The sequence below is a fragment of the Coregonus clupeaformis genome, chromosome 39, assembly GCF_020615455.1.
Source record: "Coregonus clupeaformis isolate EN_2021a chromosome 39, ASM2061545v1, whole genome shotgun sequence".
Classification (NCBI taxonomy): domain Eukaryota; kingdom Metazoa; phylum Chordata; class Actinopteri; order Salmoniformes; family Salmonidae; genus Coregonus; species Coregonus clupeaformis.
In genome coordinates, this window is record NC_059230.1 from 3,422,270 (window position 1) to 3,437,658 (window position 15,389).

The 15,389-nt window shown below is 40.0% G+C and overlaps 1 protein-coding gene across 1 annotated transcript; it reads right to left on the bottom strand.

The window, feature by feature from the left end:
• Nucleotides 1-7,069: 7,069 nt before the first annotated feature.
• On the bottom strand, nucleotides 7,070-15,224 carry LOC121554511 (probable serine/threonine-protein kinase PknB). The gene is made up of 7 exons (XM_045211788.1): nucleotides 15,173-15,224; nucleotides 14,807-14,890; nucleotides 9,292-9,353; nucleotides 9,095-9,181; nucleotides 8,875-8,929; nucleotides 8,608-8,795; nucleotides 7,070-8,506 (listed from the first exon to the last, which is right to left on the bottom strand). The coding sequence occupies exons 2-7, from the start codon at nucleotides 14,885-14,887 to the stop codon at nucleotides 7,585-7,587; spliced, it is 1,395 nt and encodes a 464-aa protein (XP_045067723.1). The 5' UTR covers nucleotides 14,888-14,890; nucleotides 15,173-15,224; the 3' UTR covers nucleotides 7,070-7,584.
• Between the last annotated feature and the right edge of the window lie 165 nt (nucleotides 15,225-15,389).

Sequence of the window (15,389 nt, forward strand, 5' to 3'; positions counted from 1 at the left end):
AAGGACATTAGAAGACTTTTCAACTGTTTTCAATACTCCATTTTCCAAACGTATGCTCCAGTAGCCATTCTCTGGAATTATTGGGATGGTGTTTCTGTTCTCTGGGTCCTGTGTGACTCCAACACTCCACTGAGTCTTCTTCCCCAGGTCAACCTCCCAGTAATGTGTACCTGTATCATATCCCTCCTTTCCCTAGACACACTGCTTTTCCTCAAACCTCTTCTCAGTGCCACTTTTTCTCTGTAGGTCTCCAAACTTGAAAGATGTATTATTGTCAGATACAGTTAGTCTGGGGTGTGCAGTGTCACGGTCCAGAGTCACATCCACTGAAAGAAATACATGTTTGACTGTTGAAGAAAGCTTTATCACTTAACTGTTGAAGAAAGCAATAACACTTGACTGTTGAAATGAAACTATATCCAAAAGTAATACATGTAGTAAATATATAAGTTGTCCCTTCAAATACATTGTGTGTGTGTGTGTGTGTGTGTGTGTGTGTGTGTGTGTGTGTGTGTGTGTGTGTGTGTGTGTGTGTGTGTGTGTGTGTGTGTGTGTGTGTGTGTGTGTGTGTGTGTGTGTGTGTGTGTGTGTGTGTGTGTGTGTGTGTGTGTGTGCGTGCGTGCGTGCGTGTGTTACCTGCATGATGGTACACCAAGGTCCAAACTGTATAGAAAGAGGTAATTCATGATTTACATAATGGGTCTCCTCTCATTAACAAAACTATATGAGATATAATGGGATGTAATCAAATGATTTCACATTGACTTAGGAAAGGAGCATATACTTACCAGTGTACGGAATTTTCCCAGATATTCCTGTATGGATACAAAATGACTTTGTTACTGTGCATCATTCTGCATTTGACATCAATGAACTAAATAATGTTCAATCGACTGTATAGCATGTTATACATACCCAATAACTCATCCTTTTTGGTTATTTCTGTAAGTGGAACATCGTTAATCTTTCTGAGAAAATACACACTAAAACATACAAAGATTAAGGGAAACCGAACGTAATACTTCATATATTCATATTGAGGATTTCAGATACCTTTCTTCTTCTCTTCTAGTTCTGCTTTGACTTCCTCTCTAATGATGAAGAATAAAGAAGAAAAAACATTCTGTAAAACTTTAGGATTTTGAATACTACAAATCTGTTATTTCATTAAATTAATTATTGATGCGGTACAGAAGTCAGTTAACGAAAGAATACATATTTGATCTTACTAATATGCCTCAGTTTCTCCTGAATATATGGAAGTAAAAAACAAAATGTGTTCTTATTAACATAGAACGAGAGAGCAACCTCTTTTCTGATGCATGACAAAGAGCACAGATGCAGTGATACACACCAGTGCCAGAAACACAGGAATCACGAATGCAGAGATGTAGACGCGGTCAGAGAGACTGCTGCGGTAGAACTCCTCTGTAACAAGATAGAAGCAGGGTCAGAGGTCAGCTTTGGGTACAATTTCCTAAATCTGTAAGGTACACAAACATACTCTTGTGTAACATTACCCAGCTATATTGAACAAAAATAGAAACATAATTTCAAAGATTTCACTGAGTTACAGTTCATATGAGGAAATCAGTCAATTGAAATAATGTTCACGAGCAGGGTTGTAAACAGATTTGTGCACAGAATTTGAGAAAAATAAGCTCTTTGTGCATATTGAACATTTCTGGGATCTTTTATTTCAGCTCATGAAACATGGGACCAACACTTTACATGTTGTGTTTAAATTTCTGTTTAGTGTATATACTGGATCATGATTGATGACTGGGTTTTTAGAAACATTTGTGTCACGCTTGTTATTTTCCCTAGTTAAGGAATCATGCTTCATGTTCTGGTTTATACTTGCCGGGTTTCTACAGATGTTAATTATTGTAGGTACTTCACTCTAAAATAAAAGTTTGTCAGATGTTTTCAGAATTCAAAAGTGGTCAAATGCTGTGGTAACTCCACGTCCTAGGACACCTCGGTCTACGACGCTGCTTGACCAACAGTCTGCAATAATGGAATTAGGCGATGCATATTTTTCTCATTCATTTGGGATTGTGGCATATACCTAAATCAACATAACAGATGGCCTGGAATGATTGACTCATTTTGATATTAGACCAATTTTGAGGTCTGCAATGATATGAGTGATATAACACTTTAACATCTGACTGAGGCTCTGTTCTCCCTAGACCCAGTTGTTCCCATGGGTATGGCTCGAATGCTACTTGGCAATGGCTCTAAAAAAATACAGAGAAAACCTGTACACAGCAGTGCGTCTAGATCATAAAGAATGGAACCAAAGTCAAGGTCTGTCATCTGTCATATCTATAATTTCCATTTTCTAAACTTGTTTCTGGCTACTTGGCCATATATTGCAGTGCCTAAACTCACCAGTCATCTGCAGTGCAGACTCCATCTTAGTTCGCTGGTCCTGTGACATCACCACACGTGACCCCCTCCAGTTGGTCCATCCCTATTCTCAAGTGACTGGTGATGGAGTACAGGACGCCCCCCTCCTTCTGTTTGGGTCTCTCTGTCTCTGCTGAGGTGATCTCCTTCCCACTGCGGTCCGTCCACAGCATGTGAGGCTCTGGGTACCAGTTCTCAGAGCTGCAGTTGATATGCATGAACACTCGTTGGTTCTTCCTTATGCAGATCCTGGAGACACTGCCCTTGCTCTGCTCATGAAGGATGGAAGTACTCCATATACATCAGGAAGATATTCCGAAACTGATTTTATGTGGCTCTGCCAAGGTTAGTCTAGATCAAAACGTTTTCAACAGACAAAACAAGAAGGTTCCTGCATAGCTTCTGATTATTCTGAACTGCCTAAATTCAGACATTGTCGTGACGTGACTTTCATTAATCTGATGACTGTTATTGATTGAATCAACTGACTATGATTAATTGTTACCCAATTAAATTAATCATGTAACAATTAACTCATTAGGATTTGGGGCAACACGGAAGAAGTTGTTTAAAGAGTTACCATATCCAGAATTAAACTCTAAAGGTCAATATGTATAAAATAGTCAACGTATTAAATCATAACCTCTTATCATATCATCATGCTGAACAGTCGTAACCTTATTGGATATGCAAAAACCCCAGCTTCACTTATGATTCAGTACTACACAAATTGGTTTAATTATTTATTTACAAGTTAACTACATAATAACACAGAATTAACACACACACACTTAATACAGTACATGAGAAAAAGTCCCTAGCTGACTAACAACAACATGACTGCTTGTTTACCAAAAGAGGGAGCGGTAGAGAGAGAGAGAGAGAGAGAGAGAGAGAGAGAGAGAGAGAGAGAGAGAGAGAGAGAGAGAGAGAGAGAGAGAGAGAGAGAGAGAGAGAGAGAGAGAGAGACAAAGAGAGACACCACTTGGATACATTTGGAAACTACTCTCAAAATAATCATAATACTTTGCACACGAACCACCGCCCGTTTGGAGTAAGATATCATGAATGTTTTTACATGTGAATGTTTTCCTTCGGCGTTTATCTCTGTCTTAACAAGCATTCCTGAGAACGGTTTGGTTGGGTCTCCTGTGGGTGTAAGGATCTGATTGTCCACCAGAGGTCACAATGTCCTTCTTCTTAATTGTCTGGTCTGTAGTGGAGTGTTTCTTCAGAACATCTACTTAGCTGTTCCAGTGATTGTCTGAGAAGGGAGATTTCTTCTCCGTCCACCTTGTGGGCTTTTATAATTTTGTTATTTGCTTTTGGAAATGCGTGGCAAATGTCAGAAATCTTTGCTACTGCTTGATTTCTGTGATGTTATTGGATTGGAAATGTTTGGTTTATAATCGGATTGTTTTTAATGTTATTTTATATGGTAGAAGAGGAGCTTTGCATTACATTGATGAGGGTGGGCAGACCTTGACCAATGGTTGAGTAATGATGTAGCTATAGTGTTGCCATAAACAACTTGATGCTATGGAATAAATACAAATTTCTCTGTTATCATACGCAGCGTAGTACGGCACTCTTGTGGAATGACAGTTTGGTAGCTGCGTCCAAGCTGCATTGTACGATAAGTCGTGGTTGTGCATTGTACATTATTGTTTGCTTTCCGCGATTGGAAATGCATTGTATTGGCATGGGGAAGTGTTATTACGGTAATTAGCAACTGTTTTGCATTGGATTGATGGGTATTGTGCATGTAGCTGTGTAGCGTTGTCATAACTTGTAATTTCTCGAGCCGGTTATGAATTGTCCATGTTTGTAAAGCGGTGCAGTAGCCTGTATTCTTGCGGCAAGACAGCCGTGCGTGGCTGCAAATACATTGTGTGTAATTGTACTATCAATTATTATCCATCCTGTGTTATCAGCAAGCGTAAATAGTTGTGCCCCTTTAGTCATTTCTGATGTCCCCTTGCCGAGGTTAATCCTGCTGCCAGGCCTACACAAAACACAGCCCGTATTTTAACGATTGGAAACATTTCCCTGTTTGACCGCTAGGTTCTATGGGTATTATGACATCAACAATTGTCTATTGGACAATTGTTAGGTTCTTGATGAGCTTCTGTTACTTGTAGCACAACGGCTGGTTCCCAGATCCAATCCAAGTGGTTGGCCTGACATTTGTAGCGTACCCTATCTGACAGCAGTGATATGTTCCTCATCTCCAGCTCCTGGGTGAACACACTCACTCTGCCCTTAAAGCCCTTCCCCACTTCCCCCATTCCGCTCTTATACAAATACAGGGAGTTAGTGAATCCTCCCTCCTTAAACCAGGAGGGACTATGAGGCTGAGGTCTGGAGAGAGGAAGAGAGGAGAAGGTGTTACAGAAGGTGTGAAGTATGGGGTGTGAAAGTCACACAGATAAGAGCGGCTCATGTTGAGCACAAAGACAGTTACATCTTCACAGTTCCCTTTTACCAGTTCTAAACCAGCAGTGCCCCAAACATCATTGGATCCCTTGATAAAGATGAGCAAAAAGACTGTATAAAATAAATAATACAAATACTGATGTACAGATACTGATCTATTTACAAAATAGCCTCCAACACTCTACTCAGCAAATTGGATGTAGTCTATCACAGTGCCATCCGTTTTGTCTCCAAAGCCCCATATACTACCCACCACTGTGACCTGTACGCTCTTGTTGGCTGGTCCTCACTACATATTCGTCGCCAAACCCACTGGCTCCAGGCCATCTATAAATCACTGCTAGGCAAATCCCCGCCTTATCTTAGCTCATTGGTCACCATAGCAACATCCACCCGTAGTCTGCGCTCCAGCGGGTATATCTCACTGGTCATCCCCAAAGCCAACACCTCCTTTGGCCGCAATTCCTTCCAGTTCTCTGCTGCCAATGACTGGAACAAATTGCAAAAATCTCTGAAGCTGGAGACACTTATCTCCCTCACTAACTTTAAGCATCAGTTGTCAGAACACCTTACCGATCACTGCACCTGTACACAGCCCATCTGAAATTAGCCCGCCCAACTACCTCATCCCTATATTGTTATTTATTTTGCTAATTTGTACCCCAGTATCTCTATTTGCACATCATCTCTTGCACATCTATCAGTCCAGTGTTAATACTAATTGTAATTATTTTGCACTATAGCCTATTTTATTGCCTTACCTCCATAACTTGCTAAATTTGCACACACTGTATATTATATGTATTTCTGTTGTATTTTTGACTTTGTTTTGTTTGACCAAATATGTAACTCTGTATTGTTGTTTTTATCGCACTGCTTTGCTTTATCTTGGCCAGGTCGCAGTTGTAAATGAGAACTTGTTCTCAACTGGTTTACCTGGTTAAATAAAGGTGAAATAAAAATTTTAAAAAAATACAGATGTAGGACCTTAATTTGATCACTCTTTATTTTTCGAGAATGTTCCTGCAAAGCAGGAAATGCAAACTTAGAGTTTATTTCAGTTTAGAAAATGCTTCTAAAGTTTGTAATTTCCACTTTGAGGTTTCAGACTTTTGAGATTTTCCCTACCGAAAAGAAGTAATGGCGACAATGGTGTTCACTACACCACTTCTAACTGAGACCTGAGTCTGAGCCAGCAACCTGTGTACGGAGGGTAAGACTGCGACAAGAGTCCTGAGACCATCCACGTGGAGTGAGCATGGAGAGAGATCACGTCCAAACTTCTCTCATGCTGCTGGTGCACTGGTCGGGAAAATTGACAAAACAGAATGGACCGTAAAGGATGGTGAAACATTCATCTGCTTGGGAAAAAATGATTATTACCCAGATTTTGTAATTGGGACATTATCAAGGGCCGTCCACTTTGACAGGCATGAGTTTCATGTGTTCCAATTGGAGGATGAACTGTAAAGCTATCAGAAGTAGAAAAGAGACGCCAGAAGAATGAGGCCGGGAGGGAGGGGGGTGGTCAACCGTGCCCGTAATTGACTTAGAGTTGCCCAAAATTGTTTATTTCAGGTATCCGGTTGATTGTGGGGTTAAGATACCGATCTGTCATTAACATGCCATTCGCGACAGTAAGACAGGGACAAATGGGGGCCATGCTGAGAAAAGTTAATGCTAGAAATATAATCTGTTAATGTTAGTAGTACATACTGTGTACTGTATATGTGAAATGGGGGGACTATGTATACAAAGTGCTATAATTTTGAAATGTTTCACCCAATATGGATGAAAATGCCCTGAAATGAAAGCTGTCAGTCTGCACTTGTATCATTTATAGTCCAAAGGGCTGGAGTACAGAGCCAAAACAACAAAGAATGTTGCCCTTTCCCAATACTTTTGGAGCTCACTGTATATAATTAGTTTATATTTACATCCATTTGACATTGTTTTCAAACATATTATAAGTATTTTTAGGTGATGTTGAATTGAATTTCCAAGGTCATATTTTGAACTGTTTATTTTCTGTTTAGCTGATTCATTGTTATACTATTTAATTAGTTATTCATTTATCAATCATGGACACAGCAGAAGTGGGACAAAAAATATGATTGTCAAGTTGCTATGTTAAGTTATCTTTTTCTATATGATCTGTTTAATATTTTCAATAAGACAAAACGTATATTGAGTTAAAAAATATTTTATTATGGTTGTAAGCAGACATTTATAGATTAGGATTATATTGTATAAACGTTGTTTTCCCAGAATAATGTCATTTTTTTTCTTCAAAATATGTATTGCAACAATTACACTTCTATACAGTCACCATCACCACTTCATGTAGGCTATTATAAGTTTGAAACAACTGACCATTTTGTAGTTGTGTAATACAACTGATATAATTTGATGTAAGAAAATAATATACAGATCAAACAGGTCAACTGTAATAACCGGAAAGGAAAGCACTTCAGTACTACAGCTGAGATATACTGTATACTTATGTCTCTACAATCTACTTATCATAGCTGATTTGTGCAAGGATTGAAGAACAGAAAAGGGAATTTGCTCACGCCTTAAACCTAAAGGCCTATCTGGCTGTCAAAGTCACATCGCCCATCCCTGTGTTTTACAGAGAAGTTATGTATCAATGAATGATTTAATCTGCTCTATTTCTTGTTTCTGCATCTTTTACAATCACTACAACTGTGTATAGTTTCACTTGACTAAGTATCAGTCCTCTATCTTAGGAATGAATGACAGGACGTCACTCAGTTCGTCTAGGCTCTCCTGTAACTGATCAGCTGTCTGTCTGATTGTCTGGACGAACTTCATTGTCTCTGACTTGACCTCAGCCTTTGGTTCCACACATCCAGGGTTCAGCTCAGTCGTGGAGTATGTGTCCATCACTTCTAACTTACTGCTATCACTAGACTGTTTCTCAGCCTTTGCCTGTTGGATGTTGTGGATCTCTTTGGCATCCATGGCGATGAAGAAGATATCAACTGCTACAAAGAAAGCAGAGAATATTCCTGTCGCCATCTCTGCCACACGCACTGCCCTTGCAGTTTGGGCTGCTACCTTGCCAATGTTGGCCACTTGGAACAATCGGACGAGCTCTGGGATGCTCCCTAGGCCCCTCCCAACCCTCGCCCCAGCATTTACTAGCTTCTCTGCATTTAAACTACCTATTTCTGTGGTAAAGGAGCCACTCATCCTCTGTGTCTCGATACCCTCAGCAATGTTTTGTAGAGATGTCACCACAGAGTTCATCTTCTCCTGGAACTCCTTGATGATGCTCTTGATGGCTTTGCGGTCGGTAGACTGATTGACCATGTTGGTGATGTTGGATACTCCGGCTGTGGCTCCACCAGCGACAGCCACCCCAACACCCACCCCTGTGACGATCAGGGATGCGCCCAGAGTGAAGGGAGCCAGGATGAGGCCTACTATAGAAGTGATTCCTCCAGCTGCCCCAATAACACCTCCTGTCAAACTGCCTATGGTGGCGCCATGGTGCACACGCTCCAAGCTGTCTGCCAGCATTCTCAGATTGTCCAAGTTTGTCTGGAGCTCCTCCACAGTTTTTTCATTCTGTAAGAAAATGTATTTAGATAGATGGATGAATGGGTGGACAGACAAACAGATCATTTGACTCAAGGAAGGAAGGAAGGAAGGAATTCATGGATAGATGAATTAATTAATGAACAAACAAACAAATGGTACGATTTTATCATATCATCTTGTATTGCAAACCTTTTTGTGAGGAAACTGATAATGAAGGGTTTTGATAGGATTTCACCAGCTGAAGGTCTGCTGGTTGGGTCTTGTTGAAAGACGTCACACAGTAGTTCATGGAGCTCAGGTGAGAAACTCTCTGGGAGAGATGGATAAGGACCTCCCAGTATTTTGGGGATGAGCTTGATTGTGCTTGCTGCAGCGAACTGTGAAGAAAGAGCTGTTACTATCACACTGCATGTTACATTAGCAAGAGGCAAATAAGGAGATGGAGGCATTACTTACTGCACACCGAAGCATACACAACTCATATAGCACACATCCCAAGGACCAAATATCACTGCAAAGGAGGGAAATGCATTGATATTTCATTATCCATGGTGATTTCACATTGGAGGCAAATGTCTATTATAGAAATATTATCTTTGCTTCGGCCAAACATATGACATCACAGGGTTACAGATCCCCTTTCATATATTTGTGTTTGTTTTTATTTAGAATTTACCTTTTGGTGTCATAAACTTTACCAGTCAGAATCTCTGGGCCTAAATAACCCACCATTCCATCGTCTGAAGATCCAGATTGGGAAGCACTGGTAGGAGAGAAACCCATTAGCAGACAATCATGAAACAGGATGTAACACCTTTATGTATTCAAATTCATTTTCACCAGTTTATAATTATAAATAAAAAAGTACCATACTTTTCATTGACTCTTCCGAAATCTCCCAAACAAAGTGTCCCAAATTCTGTAAGGAATATATTCTAGTGTAGAAAAAAATATATATATTTAGTTGAGTGAAAACAAAACATCTAATTAACATTTTACTTCTCATCAAATAACATATACAGTGCATTTGGAAAGTATTCAGACCCCTTGACTTTTTCTACATTCTGTTACGTTACAGCCTTATTCTAATATCGATTAAATCGTTTTCAATCTACACACAATACACCATAATGACAAAGCAAAAACAGGTTTTTAGAATTTCTTTCACATTTAGAAAAAAGTAGTGTCATCCTTGGGAATGACACTACAAGCTTGGCAGACCAGTATTTCCAGGCTCTGTCGTAGCCGGCCGCGACCGGGAGACCCATGGGGCGGCGTACAATTGGCCCAGCGTCGTCCAGGGTAGGGGAGGGAATGGCCGGCGGGGACGTAGCTCAGTTGGTAGAGCGTGGCGTTTGCAATGCCAGGGTTGTGGGTTCGATTCCCACGGGGGGTATGAAAAATAAAAAAAAATATGTATGCACTCACTAACTGTAAGTCGCTCTGGATAAGAGCGTCTGCTAAATGACTAAAATGTAAATGTAAATATTTGGGGAGTTTCTTGCATTCTTCTCTGCAGATTCTCTCAAGCTCTGTCAGGTTGGATGGGGAGCATCGCTGCACAGCTATTTTCAGGTCTCTCCAGAGATGTTCGATCAGGTTCAAGTCCGGGCTCTGGCTGGGCAACTCAAGGACATTCAGAGGCTTAGGGTCATTGTCCTGTTGGAAGGTGAACCTTAGCCCCAGTCTGAGGTCCTGAGCACTCTGGAGCAGGTTTTCATCAAGGATCTCTCTGTACTTTGTTCCGGTCATCTTTCCCTCAATCCTGACTAGAGATGAGAGATGTGTTTAGCAGATGTTTTTGAGGGTGTAGCAAAATGCTTGTAGTTTTCCAGTCCCTGCCACTGAAAAACATCCCCACAGCATGATGCAGCCACCACTATGCTTCACCGTAGGGATTGTGCCTGGTTTTCTCCAGACGTGATGCTTAACTTTCTCGCCAAAGAGTTCAATCTTGGTTTCATCAGACCAGAGAATCTTGTTTCTCATCGTCTGAGAGTCCTTTAGGTGCCTTTTGGCAAACTCCAAACAGGCTGCCATGTGTCTTTTACTGAGGAGTGGCTTCCTTCTGGCCACTAACATAAAGGCTTGGAAGGTTATCCCATCTCCACAGAGGAACTCTGGAGCTCTGTCAGAGTGACCATCAGGTTCTTGGTCTCCTCCCGGACCAAGGCCCTTCTCCCCCAATTGCTCAGTTTGGCCGGGTGGCCAGCTCTAGGAAGAGTCTTGGTGGTTCCAAACTTCTTCCATTTAAGAAGGATGGAGGCCACTGTGTTCTTGGGGACCTTCAATGCCGCAGACATTTTATGGGGCTCTTCCCCAGATCTGTGCCTCAACACAATCCTGTCTCAATGCTCTACAGACAATTATTTCGATATCATGGCTTGATTTTTCCTCTGACATTGTAATGATGTCATTTAATAGTGTTGTGTGACCAGGGGAGAGTTAGTATATAAGTGACTTGGTGCCACAGAGTCTGCATTCCTTATGTCAAAGGAGATTACTGAGGTTGATCTTAGAATCATTGATGGACAGGATATACTGACTTGGGGTAAAGGGTAATAAACATCAAAGAAGGGAGTGACCACTGAGGGTTACCAGAGGTGCTTGAAGAAACTGGTAACAGATTGTATATAAGGGAGAGTAACTCTTGGTTCAAATCAGTTCGTGATACCAAGAAGCAAAGCTCTGTCCTTTGTTGTAACGGACCCGGTACCGATCATTAAACATTTGCATTAACTTTCTACAAAGTGTCTAAGTATACCCTTGCATCCTTGATTATTTGATACCCGAGAAACTCATCATAGCAAACATGCATTGTCAGCTGTGGGACCTTATGTAGACAGGTGTGTGTCTTTCCAAATCATGTCCAATCGATTTAAATTTACCACAGGTGAACTCCAATCAAGTTGTAGAAATATCTCAAGGATGATCAATGGAAACAGGATGCACCTGAGCTCAATTTCGAGTCTCATAGCAAACGGTCTGAACACTTATGTAAATAAGGTATTTATGTTGTTTATTTTTAATGTATTTGCAAAAAATACTAAATACCTGTTTTCAATTTGTCATTATGGGGTATTGTGTGTAGATTGATTAGGATTTGTTTTTATTTAATCAATTTTAGAATAAGGCTGTAACGTACAAAATGTGGAAGAAGTCAAGGGGTCTGAATACTTTCCGAATGGACTGTACAGTTAATTGTCCCACATAAAGGCTATATTCTGGATAACTTTCATTAACCTTTGTCTTTTTAAAGAGATAATGACTATGTACAAAATTACTCTAAAAACGCCAACAAGTCATAATTTGGAAACCCTTTTTATGATCGTTCTGAAATATTAGGACGTTGGCAAGCAACTAGTTACCGACAACAAAATATGATGTACCATTATTTCTGTATTAATATGGAAGAATGAAAAGCATTTTTTTTTTTTGTAAACTAGTGGTGCGTGGGCGGCTAATCTGAAATGTTGAAAGATATAGATATGGTGCCACCACAAATTTGACCCCTGGGAGGCGTGGCAGCTACAAAAAAAAGAAGAAAAAAAAGAAATACATATTTAGCCCCAAGGAACTGAATTCGGTACCGTTGATGTGCCAACTTCTGTTTGTAGCATCCGAACCATTTGGGGTACAAACTAATAAACTATATTGTGTATACAGATATCATACGCTTTCTTAAATCTTCTATATATAATATAATAGCTAAATGATCCTTGGTATGATCATCTTAAAACAATTAGAACAATTCCATGTCTCAGCTTAGTACCACGCACCCTAGCCAACGGCTTGACTCTTAAGAATTATACTAGAGATATCCGTTTTTTTCATAGGCTGCTTCTCAATCCACTGCATCCGCCGATATGGCAGAGTGGTTTTTGTCTGACCATGAGACATCCTGAAAATCGGACTTTTCACGAAAACGTCTACAGAATCAGAACAGTTTGGCCTAAAAAACTTTAATGACCCCTCTGTGGAAAGATGATCACGAACACAATGTTGAAAGAAACCACACAAGCTTCACTGGACACTTATGAAGTCGGTACAGGCTCTTCTGCCAACTTCTATCTGTAGCATCCAAACAGTTTGGGCTACACACTAATATGGAAAGGTGAGTCTCTCACGAACACTTACATGTCATTTAATTTTTATGTAGGACACCCACAAGCCTGAAAAGAATGGTCTGAAGGTCCCCGGTACCAGTAAAAAAAAGAAAATGGAAGTATACTGTGATGTGCTTTTCTAATAACCAATTTCTGTTTTCATGCAAGTGACTGATTGAACAAATCCTCACTATCAGTATCTGCAATTTCGTAGTACGCCCAGACCCTTATTTTGATTATGAAAGATATCTCTGTTTCAAGGTCTCAGCTTAGAGAAGAAGCCTCATGAGGTACTGGTCTGTCACATGCATGACCCAGTATTGGTCAGTCACATGAACGAAGCAAACGTTAATGATAAATTAATTATGAATGATGAATAAGCTAAATCCTGAAAATAGGACTTCTCTGCAGTATATAGTCCTGTGTAGCTCAGTTGGTAGAGCATGGCGTTTGCAATGCCAGGGTTGTGGGTTCGATTCCCACGGGGGGCTAGTATGAAAAAAAATGTATGCACTCACTAACTGTAAGTTGCTCTGGATAAGAGCATCTGCTAAAATGTAAATATATATATATAGGAGAACTAATGGGACTTCCCTGGTGATGCTCCTGATTGACATATGCATTAAGTTGGTTGGAAACTCTCCAGTGCATTGACAATAAAGTATGCTGCATTTAATATTGACTTTGAGTGTCCCTGTGTAGAATTCCCATGAAAATACACTGAGTATTCTAAACATTGTGCACTCAGTGTATATGGAGATGTTACTGTGCCTAAATAAAGGGGTTGAATACATGCAACATCAATTGTTCCCTGATCTTCCTTATATCTCTCAGCTGTGGATAATGTATTAAACCACCCAGACACATTAAAGATACAGTCATCCTTCTGAACTGAGCTGCACGACAGAAAGGAAACTGGATGTCACCCTGAGGCCACTGGTCATTTTACAACAGCTACAGAGTTCAATAGCTATAATTGGAGAAAATTGAGGAAGGATCAACAACATTGTAGTGACTTCACAATGTTGACCTAAATAACAGAGTGAAAAGAAGAATACAAATATACAGAATAAAAATCTTCCAAAACATGCATATGTATTCAACAAGGCACTAAAGTAATAATACAAATAAAAAAAGATAAGGAATATATTTTTGGGCCTAAATTAAAAGCCTTATGTTTTGCGCAAATCCAATACAGCATTGAGTGACTGTCTCCTTGTTTTCAAGCATGGTGGTGGCTGCATCATGGTATTGGTAAGCTTGACATCGGCAAAGACTGGGGAGTTTTTCAGGATTGAGCTAAGCACAGGCAAAATCCTAGAGGAAAACCTGCTTCAGTCTGCTTTACACCAGACACTGGGATAGGAATTTAACTTTCAGCAGGACAATAACCTACAACACAAAGCCAAATCTTCACTGGAGTTGCTTAGCAATAACACAGTGAATGTTCCTGAGTGGTGAAGTTACAGTTTTGACTTGAATCTGCTTGAAAACCTATGGCAAGACTTGACAATTGCAGTCAAGCCATGACCCAACACCTTGACAGAGCTTAAAGAATTTAGGAAAATAATAATGGGCAAATATTGCACAATACAGGTGTGCAAAGCTCTTATCAGACTAAACCAAGAAGAGTCACAGCTGTAATCGCTGCCAGAGGTGTTTCTAACATGAATTTACCCAGGGGGGTGAATACTTATCTTATCCTGGTATTTTAGTGTTTTATTTTTCATTGATCTTTAAAAAATATATATAAACAAATCTTCCACTTTACCGAATATTTTGTGTAGATAGTTGACAATGTAAAATGAAATCAATTTTAATCCCACTTTGTAACATAATAAAATGTGAAGAAATTGAAGAGGTTATAGAATTGTATAGGCACTGTGACATATTACACATTTTTGGGGGACAACTATTGGCTCCTTAGCGCTACTTTCAAAACTACTGGCTAAAACATGTACAAAAGTACTGGAGAATCTCTTTAATAAAAAAAAAATGTGTTACTGCTTGAAAGACATTGTCTCTTTGCAATCATTACCAATTTGGCGCTTTTAAGCTACAAATACTGTATGTTCAGTAGTGCTTCTCAAACCTCTCCTCGGAGAGTCATTTTCAATTTTGTTGTAACCCTGAACTAGCACACTTGATTCATCTAATCAACAGCTTGATGATTTGTTCACTAAATCATTTAGGCTTGCTATCTTTGGAGTAGATCAAAAACATTGAACAACTGGGGGTCCCTGAGGAGAGGGTTGAGAACCATCTAGCAGACCAGTCTGTACCTGTGGTCTCAGGTCTCTGTGAAGAAGGCCCAAGCCATGGACATGCTTCAGGGCCATGCAGATCTTGACAAACCAGTCCATGATCTGGGAAGAAATACAGTCCATAATTTATGTTTAGCCTGAAACAAACAAGTTTTGATGTAGTGTCATAAATAGAAATGGCTGCGTTCCAGGCTGACTACATTGCAGAAGCCTGACAGATCTCACAACGCATTGATAGGTGAACATATCAGCTAAGATTTGATATAGCAATCTGATGCCTGACTGCAGAGTCGATGACTTGGCATGCAACCATTGGTTGATGAAATGCAACATCTGCAATGTAGTCAGTCTGGAATGCGACCAATATGTTATTCGATCAGAAACCTGTTCTTCTGAAAATGGCTTCTTCTCTTTGATCTTCTGTGCAAGATTTCTGCCCTCACAATGGTCCATAACTACATAGTAACTTTCATCATCTGTAAAAATGCATAGTTTGTGTGAATATAGTGTTGGGTGACAAAATGTTATAGCATGCTTGCTGTTCTGTTTAGATGTTATGGTGATACTGTGGTAACTTGATACTGTGGCAACAAACATATTG